This window comes from Anser anser (assembly GCF_964211835.1).
Source record: "Anser anser genome assembly, chromosome: 1".
NCBI classification, from domain to species: domain Eukaryota; kingdom Metazoa; phylum Chordata; class Aves; order Anseriformes; family Anatidae; genus Anser; species Anser anser.
This window is the reverse complement of record NC_139720.1, coordinates 76,319,412-76,332,966: the sequence shown is the minus strand read 5'-3', so window position 1 is coordinate 76,332,966 and position 13,555 is coordinate 76,319,412. Positions and strand designations below refer to the sequence as shown.

Genomic DNA, 13,555 nt, shown 5'->3' with positions numbered 1-13,555 from the left:
TTTATCCCCAGTTTGTTCCGTATAAGAGAAATAATGCGAGTAAATAAAATGAAGTAAAACTGAAGATGTGGCACTAAGGGACATGGTTTACTGATGGGAGTCGGTAGGTCAGGCTGATGGTTGGACCTTCAGTTCCTATCCTGAAGGTCTTTTCCAATCTAGATGATTCATCTTCCACGTAAACCTATCCATGGAAGTTTCCAAGATTAACAATAACTAATAGCTCATTGTTCTGCAACAAAATAGCTTTTTGCATACATGTTGACATTAGACGTCTACAACTGTTTTGTTCTGAGACTAATCCCTTTAAAATACTTTCATACGTCTTTTTTGCAACACTTGCAACTCACTCGTGAATTGTGATCTTGGTAGGAATTTCAGTCCACAATCTGGCATATCTGACAGGTACCACAGATTCCTGTGGATCTCTGTCCACATGCATGTGTAGCATCAGACGGCAAAAAGAAGCCCGGAGATCAAAAGGGAGGCTTTCATCAGACATACATCGTAGAATCAAGTCTACTGACAGTTGTGCAGAAATCTGGTTGATGGCTAGATACTGGCGGTCCAAGCACATTCTTGCAAAGAGGTTCAGCTGGTACCTGAAAGAAAAATAATAGCATGTTTCAAACTGATTTATTTGAACACCATGAAACAAAGAACCTCCTAATCTCCCTTTACAAGTCTGATGTTAGCCTTTCTTGTGTAAACACTCAAAATGACTGAGTTACCAACTTGCCATTAAAAATGCTAATGTCAGGCTCCAGTCTCCATGAAGACCGGTCTCCCTTCGAAATTCAAAGGAAGCAATGTTCAAAGGAAGCAATGTTCAAAGGAAGGCTGAAGCATTGAGCAATTTGTTATCAATCTGTGTAGGACACTCATCCTTGACCCTGTCTCCTCTCTAAACCCCAGAATGCTGAGGAATTCCTTCTTCAGAACGTCTTGCTTCCAAGAACAGCACAACCTAAAAACATAGCCCCATGAATAAAAAGAGGAAAAACTAGACAGACACAAAACTATCACCAACAAAGAAAACTCTGTATTTGTCTGTAATAGACAGCAGGGACTGTGATGCTTTTTACAGGAAAAACCTGAATCAAACTTTTAATCCCAGTTTCTGGTATGACCTGGTTTCCTTTTTTGATATTGACAAATCAACTGGATCAGAACAGCACCAGGCTCCATGGAGAGTTTACATTTTCTTCCATTTTTTTAAGCGGTTTTACCTGTAGTAGGTAAGAACTTCTAAATCAGCTTTTGTGCCTTCCTTTGCCTCCTGAGCTAGGTGTCTGATGGCTTTGCCATGAGGTTCCTTGTTACTGTCAATCCAGTAAAGCCACACTTCCTCTTCATCAATGTCATCCAAGATGACTGGGCATTCCAAGGGATTGTCCATTTGTGTTGAAACCAGCCTGCAAGGACAAAACATTGACAATGGAGTCTCTAACAAACTGCTACAAATGTAACAACAAAGCACAGAGCAAAAAGTTATGTTCTGATTATGGATGCTCACTTGGTCTGAATGAGAATGTCAGCATTTCCTGGGCTCAGCATAAACTTGCAGATGAGTTCCTGAGTTACTGGTATTGCTGTGGTGTTAGATACACACAGGTCTGAGAGATAATCCAAGAATCTGTGCAGTCAAAAAACAAACAAACAAACAAAAACAACAGATGCAATAGAACATGAAACTTTATACACTACACAGAAACATCACTGTAGAAATCTCTAGCATCCATCACAAATATACTCAGGAGAGCGTATATTGTGAGATTTATCAAAATACAATCTTTGCTTATTTGTATTATTGCAACTCACAACAGATAAAGATGAGCAATAGCTTTGAGAGCAGACTTGAATGGTGCTGAACAATCAGATAAGGAGAGAAAGACAAAGACCTCAAGTAAGACATTTACCAGCAAATCAAAGGACAAAGAGTTGTGCCAGAAATGAAAAGCAACCTGAAGCTGTCTTAAGCTGATCTGGCAGGGGAGCTCCACTGAAGGCCTTGTCCTTGTCAGGAACCAAAAGCAAGAGCACACATTCTTGCCCATCTTACCCAGCAGGTAACAGGTGACTCCCTAACCCAAGTAGCAAGGAGATATTACTTGTGCTGGAGACAGCCACGTGTCCTCTGAGGAACTCCATTGCACTGCAGTACACATCTACAGCTTTTAAAGCTGCCTTTTAAGTCTCTGAAGTGACACAGCCAACAGTTAGCAGAGAGAGAAGATCTGGCAAGACCTGTATTCAAAGGAGTCATTCTATGTAAAGCCAAACTAAGAAAGCTGCATTGCATGGAAATCAGTTTCCTATGAATCTGCATCTCAAATGTAGATCTTCTGATGTTTAACGAGGTTCAGGCTGAGGCTTTACTTGCAGTCAGGACATTCAAAAAATATGTTTCTTGTCTCTCTTTCATGGATCCCTGTGTGTGTATTAACAGTAGCTCACACTGCAGCCTTTCCCTCCCTGGAACATAAAAAGGGCCTCTTTCCTCTATGTAGCCTCTTCTTTTTATGACATTTGCAGGAACTGAGGATCTTTGAGTGCACCTCTTCTCTAGCAAATGTGCCTAAAAGTGGGCAAGGGGCTCAAGAGCCATTAAGGGAAAAGATAAAAGCTGGCACACGTATAGACAGCATACACTCAATTTCCTCAGAAATCCAGGTAAAAAACTTTATCATCTACTACCAATCATTCCAGGGTCCAATAGTTTGAACCTCTATAGGTAACATTTCTACCAGAGGGAATTAGAAAATTATTTCTGCTTTAGCACAGACTACACATCCCCAGTTGCATGGGATGAATGCAGAAAGTAAGATGAATTTAGGAAGAATTTCACCCATGACTGAAATTAAGTCTTGTGGCACCAGGTAATTAATAGTTCATGGCAGTATTACATCACAGAGATAATATTAAGTAAACAGCACATAACAACACAGAATTCTGCAGTATTTACCTAGTTGAAGCTAAAATGATGCACCAGGGCCTTGAGCAATACCCTAAATTGCTAACAGAAAAGTGGTATTCACAATTACTGAGGACAGTATTTGACCTTCAGTTCCATAATTTCTTGTATTTGTATTACTTCAATACTTCTACAACTGAAAAATCTAATGAAAAAATTAAACATGTTCAATTTAAAAAAAATCAATTTATATTATATTCTATCCTAAAGCTAATAAAAAAATTCTAACTGAGCTAAGTTCAAGGCCAGAATTTTTCATTTGAAACAAAATCTGGTCTAGAACACATGTTCACTGGGATCTTCACCATCCTAGGCCCCTTTCAGGTCTGACTTGCAATCAGTACCTGCAGAAAACTGCTTAATAAAAAAACTGCAGAACTGATTAATAAAAGCTTAGTTAAATTGACATCTATGTCATTCACGCCAGAGTTATCAGCAGGAGAATGAACACAAATGGCAGTTTCACAGAGGAGCAGAGTTATGAGAAATTAGAATTTCTGTTTGTTTATCTGTCCCAATCTGAACTAAAGCCAATTTTTCAGAAGTGTTTTGCAAAGTATAAACCTTGCTCTTCACAAAGCTCTTGTTCTGAAATGTAGGCATTGTCAAATTGCAATAGGTAAGGGTATTTCTGATATTTTCTAGCAGTGTGCATGTATTTTTTAGTCTGCGACATGAAAAAAAAATTAGCAGGAAGAAAGAGACAACATAATAATGAATAGCAGGCAGATTCATTGCTGCTACAAATATAAAAGCCTATCAATACAGAAAAAGAACATTATGTGGACCACTTCAAACCTTGGCTCTCTATTTCTCCTGAGTAAATTAACAAATGTCTCTATTTCTTTAGCTGTGATGTGTTTCTCTAGCAGTTTTCTGTTGTTGTGCAGCAAAGCTGTGATGGTGTCTTCTGCCAGAATATCATAACCAATCTGGGATTGCATGACACAGAAGTGCTTAGCAATATATTCCTGAAAAAAAAGAAAATTTGCATCATCACCTGTTAAGCACTCGTGTTTTTCTTTTAGAATCAGAAGAATCTACCTCTCAATTAACAATCAAAGTAATCCTCAAAACTTTCCTCTCTGAACTGGCCCAAACAAAGGAATATCTAAGCACCTCAATTATGTACCCCAGGAAAAAGATATAATATTAGGTTTGACTAGCTTTTCTTATTCTTTCATAAACCAAATAAATCCATTAAAATACATATAAAATTCAAGAAACGGCAAACAATTTTTTAAAAGAGGCAAAATGAAGATTTGTATAGTTTTAAAAAACTGCTCTTCCGCCTTTCTACCCCCCTCCCAGACAGAAATATTTATGAATAGTATTAGAAAGAAAACAAAGAAACCACACATAAAAGTTCAATCTTTCATCTTCAGCCCCTTTAGATTTAAAAATTCGTGAAATTTTTATGTGCTGCAATGTGCAAAGTACTTGATAGCATGTTCTGAATTATATCATATTCATTAGGAGTCTCCAGAAATGGGAAAACAGGCTACCTGACAGAATAACCTCTGGTTTGACTCATAGCCATCACTATATAAATATTTAAGGAACAGAAACACAGGTTTTTTTAGCTTTCCCACTTCATAACCCAGAGTCCTTGAAGGAAGCAGTGAACCTATGACATCAATTGCTGATCACTCCATTCATATAAAAATGCCTACAAAACAAAAGCACTATTCCACAGCATGAGGCCGTAATAAGTGAGTGACTTTCTACTTACTACTAATCTACACAGAACCCAATCCTTTCACCATATCCAAGGATTACCACAGAGTCACACTTGTAAGTACAGAGTGCAAGATCAAACCCGGGATATATAATTACAGATTTTAGGGAAAAAATTATCTTGAATACCACTGACCTGGTTCTTCCTGTAGTCCTGCTGGGAATGTCTGAGAACTCTGTAACATAACCTTAACATGTATTTGTATGGGGCATATCTCTGGTCACCTAGGTCTTCAAGTCTCAGCATTGATCCTTCACCTTTGTCCTTAAAAGGAGCTTTGAGGATTCCAAATATCTGTTCAAAATCAAAACCACTGAGGATGAAAATCAAACCAAGATTTTTCCTTAACCTATAGCTGTCTATGTCCACTAACAGAATCAGCACAAGGCCCCTACTGACCCAAGTCAGAAGTGAATCACTATACTTATTATCTAAGTATCACTAAATATGGGGGGTCAGTGACTATCTCAGACATTACAACTTATGTGTTTAGCTTTGTATTTTCCCACCACTTTCTCTTGACTGTTATCTCCAGCTTAAAACACTGTAAGGTAAGTGCCTTAACTTTAGCTAAATTAAAGAAGAAAAAAGAGAACAAAATATTTTTTTATTATTTTTCATTTCAGTAACTTAAAGGAATATTTTTACTAAAGGAATATTTAAGTCACTTTCAGTGACTTAAAGGAATATTAATTCTGATTTACATACCAGTTGGCCCTCAGACAAAGTCAGGGATCCATTAGGGCATCAAAATTTTTTGTACAAGGAAAACATTTGCAGGATTGGGACCATATAAAAGGCTTGTTTCAAATTTGGTCAACAATTTGGTAACAAATATAGTTTTAAAAGTCCTCAGAATTACATAAAACCAACAGAAAGTCCTTTGTGCTTCTATGTGATTCACAGACCAAGAGGTGAGCCTTGACTCATCAGTTTTATATCTAACCAATCCAGTTAGACATAAACCCAAGATGGCATAAGCCAAATTACCTAAAACACTGATTTTATCAACTCCCTCTATCCTACAATCTATTTGTAAATACAAGCAAGTTATTAATACAGTAGGGTATACCTGAGCCAATATATTTTGTTCCCGCATTAATTTTTGTCTTTCTCGGTTTGGCTTACTTATGACCACATCCAGAACTTCCTGCCCATTGTTAGGCACATCAGCAACAAAGAAAATCAGATCTTCTAGTAACTTGGTTACAAACCTAGAATGAACAAATTGTTATCATACAGAGTTATTCAACATATGCTAGAATTCATTAAGAAAGAAAATCACATTTTAGAACAAGCTTTATCTAGCACAATGATACTTCAATCACTGCAAAGCTAAGTTTGACATGTACGTAAGATTTCCAGGTCTCAGGTCAGCAGAGGCTTGAATCCATCATAGGTGTTTACCAAGGCATTAAACAACAACTAAATGGAGAAAGGGAGAAAAATGCAGGATGCTGAACTCATGCAGAGTATTCAGAAATCCAAAATCTATACCAGCTGGCCTCAAGGCCCAGAAACAGCAGAAAGAGACTCTTACGCAGCCTAGCAAGTATTTTTACTGGTAAATTAGTAATATTGGCCCATGAAACAAGATGATGCACTCACCAGAGGAATAAAAACACACTATTTCCCTACCAACCCAAAAAATATTGAAAAATGACTTGGAAAAAAAAATCCTTTATTTCACCCCCTCTTTGCTACACACAAAAAAAATACTTGTCAGAAGGAAATGCTAAAATGGACAGAGACAGTAACTATTTCTTCTTTCCTATCTTCAGGAAACACAGAAAGAAATAATACTAACAGTAGTAATTGCCATCTTGGTACTAACATACCTTACCAGGTATACATAGAGAGAAGTGTTGATGACCACAGATTTCAATGAATCTTGCTTAAAAGAACTAGCATTCACAAACAAAACCCAGCACATCTACTCTTCGGAAGCATTTGAAGTTGGCTAATATTTAGTCTGTAATTACTAAGCATGTACACATGCTTTGAAAGCAGCAGGGAGATGCTCCATAGATTTTCAAACTCATCTCTACACAAAGTTTCTGTTACGCACAAGAAGGCTGAGCTTTTCTGCTAAACCCTCTGACTGAGATTTAGCTTTAAAAATCTCAGCCCACTGATGGCTGGTGGAAAACAGCAAGGTTCACAAAACAAGCTACCTCCCTAACAAAAAAAACAAAAAAAAAAACAAAAACAAACAAACAAACAAACAAAAAAGACAGGAAAGGCAGGTATAGAGTGAAATAACCAGGAACAAACTCTTGGAATCCTTACTTACCTAATCAGGAAGGTGGTAAAACAAGGAAATAAGCATGATTTTTTTTTCAATGGAAATTACAGAAACAAACAAATAATGACACTATTCTGAAATCACTCTGAAATGTTTGATGTGTGTGTTGTACCAATCCATCAACATCAGGACTTGACAATACTGAACTGCAGTGACACAGCAGTGCAAGGCTAATAGAGGGATGTCACACCTTGATTATGTTGTATCCCTGTTTGGTTCTACTAAGTAATGAAATGATTTTTCAAGGTTGAGTACCAACACCTTAGCCATTACAGATCTGCCTGTTAAGATAAATCCTCCATCTGATATTGAACCATCTGTTCTAATTACTACTGACAAAAGACTATGGACTCAACAGACAGCAGAAATTCCATTTTATCACCAAAAATTAATGTTTCCAGCAAAAAGTTGTGTATAATGCATGGCAGAATACAAGTTAGAAATTAACACTGTCAGAGATACTGTTTAATATTCAGTTTTAACAGACAGGTGAAAACAAATAGCCAACTACATCACTTACAGTGGGATATATTTGGCTACAACGTACAACAAAATTCCTTAATTCAGGGGTGGGTGTAAAAAACAGACATTCTAATAGCGCTCCAGTTAAAACATGGATGGACATAAAAGGTAAATACTAAAGATAACAAAACAATATGAAATAGGAAAGGAAACCAGTGAAAAACAAAATCATAGAACACCCTGGGTTGGGAGGGACCCACAAGGATCATCAAATCCAACTCCTGGTGCAACACAGGACCATGGAAAAATCAAGCAATATGTCCAAGAGTATTTTCCAAACGCTTCTTGAACTCCAGCAAGCTCAACGCCATGACAACTGCCCCAGGGAGCCTGTTCCAGTGCCCGACCACCCTCTTGGTGAAGAACCTCTTCCTAACACCCAGCCTGAACTTTCCTCAACACAGCCTCGTGCTATTCCCTCAGGTCCCGTCTTGTCACCAGAGGGAAGAAATCAGCACCTCTTAGAAGTAAGAAAGGAAAGGGACAATTGTGGCAGCCACTCAGTCACTCTAAGACCTTCTTCTATTACCCTAGCAGCATGAACATGCAGTACAGTGAATTACACATGAATCAAGAGTCCTGTATGTTGCCCACCATATAGATGGCTTTCATGAACGTGAGAATCAAAACCAGTGGACCCAGATATTACAGCTCAAAAGTGTCTCATTACAGGAGATTAAGGCAAACATTTCACATTTGCTTAGGGAGCTACCTATTTATTTATGTAGCCAGTGAGCTAGGGAAGTGCTGTTTACCACCATTTTAAACACAAGATACACAGACAAACTTGAGGTGCAGCAAAGAAGGTCTGACAGAAATGGAACAAAGAGAGTCTCAGGCTACCACTCTCAGCATTAAAGCATCCTCTGGCAATCACCTGTATCTCCATACAGATGCTATGAATTTGCACCTAGGGAGGAATAACCCCAAGCACCAGTACAGGTTGTGGGATGACCTGCTGCAGCTCTGCAGAGAGGGACCTGGGAGTCCTGGTGGACAGCAGGCTGACCATGATCCAGCAGGGTGCCCTTGTGGCCAAGAAGGCCAGCCAACGGTATCCTGGGGTGCATTCGGAAGAGTGTTGCCAGCAGGTCAAGGGAGGTGATGTCCCCTTCTACTCAGCCTGGTGAGGCCACATTGGGAGTACTGTGTCCAGTTCTGGGCTCCCCAGTACAAGAGGGACATAAAACTACTGGAGCGAGTCCAGAGGAGGGCTACGAAGATAATTAGAGGACTGGAGCACCTGTCGTACGAGGACAGGCTGAGAGAACTGGGCCTGTTTATCCTGGAAGAGAGAAGACCGAGGGGAGACCTCATTAATATATATAAATATCTGGGAGGAGAGTATCGAGAGGATGGAGCCGGTCTCTTTTTAGTTGAGCCCAGAAACAGGACAAGAAGCAACAGGCACAAACTGAAGTACATGAGGTTCCGGCTGAATATTAGGGGGCACTTCTTTACTGAGGGTGACAGAGCACTGGAAGAGGCTGCCCAGAGAGGTTGTGGAGTCTCCTTCTCTGGAGACATTCAAACCCCGACTGGATGCCGTCCTGTGCAATGTGCTCTAGGTGATGCTGCTCAGCAGGGAGGCTGGGCTAGATGATCTTCAGAGGTCTCTTCCAACCTCAGCCATTCTGTGATTCTGTGAACTTACCCATTACTGTGATACCATGATACCGTCAGTAAACAAACACCAATTTAGGAAGGAAAAAAAGTAAAACTCACTAACCTCCTTTCATTCTGGGTTATTGTTCCATTCTCCAGCTTTTTAACAGTTGATGCTAAAACTTTGTTTGCATCATTGGCAAAGTCCAAGTCTCTGACCTCAGACAGAGGAACTGATACAATGGCAAAAGCTTCCTTGTCCTCTTTTGTTTGGCACGTCCCAATCTGCAATAGTGCTTGGTTTAATATGGGTAAGCAATTGTCTCACCTTTACCAATTACGCATATTTTATACGTTGAGATCACCAGCAGAGAACTTCAGTAATGAGGTTGGGATTCCAACCCCAAGAAATTAGTATTTACCTTCAACATCACAGGCCTCTCTTCATCAGTATCTATTGGAATGCTAGTACTGGTAACCCAAGTATTAGTGCATAAGTGCCTCAGTCGGACATATGAGTTCCTAAAGGAGAACAAAGGAAACAGCAGGTTAGATGGATCAGTCCTCAGCTAAACTAGGCAAGATGGGATTCAGTGTAACAAATGACCATGTCATGAGACTTGAGAGCATGAGTCACACCAGACACTCATAATAAAAGGGTCAGGAGGACCTAAAAGGTACTGTAGCACCTTTTCTCTTTGTCTCCCTCTTCTTTCTGAACCACAACATAGAGCTGTAGCAAGGACAGCAACTTGGGATTATGCAGAATGCTGTTCTTAAATATTTACATAAGCTTAGGAGTAGTATTCCTTAAAGAAAAAAAAATAAAAAGGTAAGTGTTTTAAAATCCTATCTGAATAGAAACACATTTAATGAAGAAAAACAATTATTTTCTTATTATTTTTTCTGCAGAGTAATGAACCTGTTCCACCTGTCACAGCACAAAAGCCAGAAAGTAAAACTGACCATAGTTTCACAGCTTCACCATTATGATCTGCAAACCTTTGTTCCAGAAAGCAAGCGTTTACAGTATCGGTTCTCAACCAAAAATCAAGCGAACAAAGAGCAGACATGAGATTCTTCTAAATTCTTTCCATATGATAATTTGTGGTATTATCAAAAAGCAGAGCTGAGAAATCAATTACAATTTTTACTCTGAATTCTACTCTTTCAATATATTCACTGTAGTTTTCACTTACACACTTTCTTCCATGCTGATGGGCTTTGAGTACTCAAGTAAGCAAATGATCTGGTACTTGCTCTGCTAAGTTTTACACTTTAAAGCTGTATTCACCACCATTTGCAGGTACTCAACTTTAAAATCCACCCTCATAACCACTAGCCCCAAGTGTCTGCATGCCCATTCAGTCACAACCAACACTGTAACTTATCTAGCCGATCTCAGCTAAGCAACACAGCTGAAATTTCAAATATTCACAATTAAAACCCAGAAAACACTTGCTGGCTTAACTTGAATATTGAAAGTGTTCGGTGGCATTGTGACCTGTCAGGGAAAGAGAAGCACAGGTCACCATACACATTATTTTGTTCTGGACAATTCAGTTAGATATACTAGCAGCGCAGTTTTTTCAAACAGAGCACAGGACTCAATTCTGTCTTCATATACACCTGTGCAACATTTAGCCTATTATTTTTCTCTTCACAGATTCTCTTTAAGCATCACTTGTTTTATCCTTATAATTATTTTACCCAGTCACAGTAGTGATATCATGTTTTATACATCTCTTGTTTACCCATGAACACTCCTCAAATTTTAACTGAAGGATAATACTTGCTTGTGTTTGAATTTTTTCTACTTTACTCACCAGCATAATACCAGGAAGAAACCTTGTCAATGCAGTTGTTTTTTTTGTTTGTTTGTTTGTTTGTTTTTACCTTGGAACCAGGCAATCAGCTCTCTGAAGAGTGGTGGCATCCAGTTCAAAGAGAGATGCAATGTCATTTCCATGTGGCACAGAGACCAAAGTATACATAATCTTCTCCCCTGCTTGGCGTTTCTTCTTTGAAGCAGGAAGGTCGCTGTCTCTCTGCTGATTAGGCACAAGGGTTATTTGCTTGCATCAGAGCCCATTATAAATTCTCCAATTACCTTGTGGACAAGTAATACATATGAATTTAATGGGTTTTTTCGTACATTCTAGTAAGAATCTACCATGACTGACTTTGGAGTGTGTAACACAAAGGATGCACTTTGCCCCAGGCACATGGGGTCTCAGACAGTCATTATAACAACAGCAGGTCACCAGCTACAGAGAGACTGCAGTGCTGTATACATTATTACTTGACACCTACAACTTCAAAAACCTGCGGCAGTTGCAGACCTTTCACTCCCAACATATGTAGCTACACAGTGCTAGTTTGGAAAAGGCCAAAGCTAAAAGAAGAGAAGAGAATTGGATTTTTTAAAAGGGAGGAGGGAAGTAAAAAAGTGAACAATTTGCCTATTTCCACAGTAGTTTTATATAAGTTTGCTCTTTTTTTTCCCTCCAGTATGGTCAGAATCAAAGCAGCACACCTTCCACACAGGAAAAGCCAGGATATCTGTCCTATTAAGGCGTACTTGGTGTTGGTAGGGGGTGCTGGGGGAAAAAAAGCACTGGATAGACTGCATTAGAAATCTTAGCACAGGCTAATAATGCATTAGAGGCTGGATCCAACACAGGTCTGAGCATGCCATAGAAACGGAAGAACTTCACACCTTTACAGGAGCCTAGCTTTCAAGAGACATTTACAAAGCTGTGTTGGTACCTCCAAATACGTGTGTGCATCAAAGAAGGTGATCTTCCTCCCCCCACCTGCTGAAAGTCCATGAGAATTCTGTGATCCAGCACCACTGAGCAGTCATCTTCATCTTAAGTTACCTACATACCCCTTGGCTTCACATACTCCAAATGCTACCTTCTCTAAGCCTAACCTCACCTATCCTTGCTTGAAGAAGCAATTCAGAGTCTATGCCCATAACCACACAGTAACAAGTAGAATTACAGGCATAAGTAAAAGCTATTCCTCCAGGGTGCTGATTTACACATATTACAAGAGACTAATAACCAATTAAGAGACAGACAGCACAGAGCCTTTCTCATATACAAAATATATTGTGGGAGTAGAAGAAAAGAGGAATGTAGAAAGCCAAAAGAGAAAATCAAACACTGGAAATCTGAAATACTATTACAACGATTTATAGCGCATCACTAGGGAAGAGATGTAAAAAAAAATGCAGAGAGGCTGGACTGTACTTGGTTTGCATTAGTACCTTGATTAAAACTCAACTGTAAGGGATAATCAAGGGCAAAGCTTTGATTATTCATATTGCCAATTGATTAAGCTACAAAATCAAAGATGAGTGAAACTAAGTAAGAAATAACTAGTTATCATCTCATTTCAAGGCACTTTTTGAATCCTCCCAAAACATCCATTTTTTTTCATTACCAGGCCTAAAAAATGCGAGCTTTCCATCCCATTACTTTTTCAAATGAGAGAAACAGTAAGAAAAAAACAGGAAGAAATAGTCTCAAAAATTCTTCTTAGGCTCATCTAGTGATTAGAGTATTGTCACTCATTTTTGAGAGGAATGCTTGCTGAGACAAAAGAGAAACATCCCCTGTGTTTTGCAGAAAAGCAAACTTTCATCTGGCAGTCCTCACATTCTCTTGTTCCCCAGACCCAAAAAATATTAAACGAGATCACACATAGAAACTTAACCTGTGAAGACTGAGAAAATAGCAAAATTTTTTGTCCACCACCATTGGTGATTTCCATATATATTTTGTTTTACAAACTCAGGATGAGACCCAAAGTGGGAAGGCAGGCAAACTACAGGTGAATGCTCTTAGGAGTTTAATAGGTAGGAGTGAGAGTCTAGCATCAAACAAAAATCTACTTCCCAAATTTCCAAACAAACTGGAAAAATGGAAAATCTATTTAAAATTCAAGACATCAATAAAGGAGTGAGGAATACAAGACAGTTTAGAACAGCATCCAAACTTGTTAATATTTCCCATAACTTACATCCAAAACTAATAAGGTTTTCCCAGAACCTACCCACTCTACTATAATTTCCAAACTGAAAATGCTGGTATACAAAAAGGCAGGACACTTCCAAATTTATTTATTTTTCCCTAGAGTTCCAGGAAAAAACACAGAGCAAAATATGAAACCATATTCTGTTCCATGTTGCAAAGTTTTTTTATATTCACTCATTACCGAATGTCTTACCACCCCCAATAGGCCATTAAGAATGAGCACATACACACATGTGCAGGTTTCTATGACACACAGCAAAGTGAAAGGCAGGTCTCCTGTGCTTAAGTAGTTCGAATGAACCACTAGCTCTGCAGGGAAGTTCATCCTGCAGTTTGGGGCTGACTCCACTCAGGCATGAGTCTCCCCA

At 38.9% G+C, this 13,555-nt stretch overlaps 1 protein-coding gene across 12 annotated transcripts in view; it reads right to left on the bottom strand.

The window, feature by feature from the left end:
- The window catches only part of ITPR2 (inositol 1,4,5-trisphosphate receptor type 2), a 266,325-nt gene that overhangs the window by 177,550 nt on the left and 75,220 nt on the right, over nucleotides 1-13,555 (bottom strand). For 9 of the 12 annotated variants that reach the window (XR_014578295.1, XM_083820748.1, XM_083820746.1 and 6 more), the window contains 9 exons: nucleotides 11,041-11,195; nucleotides 9,567-9,666; nucleotides 9,269-9,429; nucleotides 5,785-5,926; nucleotides 4,848-5,006; nucleotides 3,773-3,945; nucleotides 1,517-1,636; nucleotides 1,230-1,415; nucleotides 351-602 (listed from right to left, as the gene is read on the bottom strand). Coding sequence is in view for 11 of the 12 variants with exons in the window: in XM_083820748.1 (XP_083676874.1) it covers nucleotides 351-602; nucleotides 1,230-1,415; nucleotides 1,517-1,636; nucleotides 3,773-3,945; nucleotides 4,848-5,006; nucleotides 5,785-5,926; nucleotides 9,269-9,429; nucleotides 9,567-9,666; nucleotides 11,041-11,195 (1,448 nt within the window). In the remaining variant the exon portion in view is untranslated. The remainder of the gene's footprint in view (nucleotides 1-350; nucleotides 603-1,229; nucleotides 1,416-1,516; nucleotides 1,637-3,772; nucleotides 3,946-4,847; nucleotides 5,007-5,784; nucleotides 5,927-9,268; nucleotides 9,430-9,566; nucleotides 9,667-11,040; nucleotides 11,196-13,555) is intronic. The other 3 variants (XM_083820749.1, XM_083820751.1, XM_083820756.1) reach the window with 1 other exon arrangement.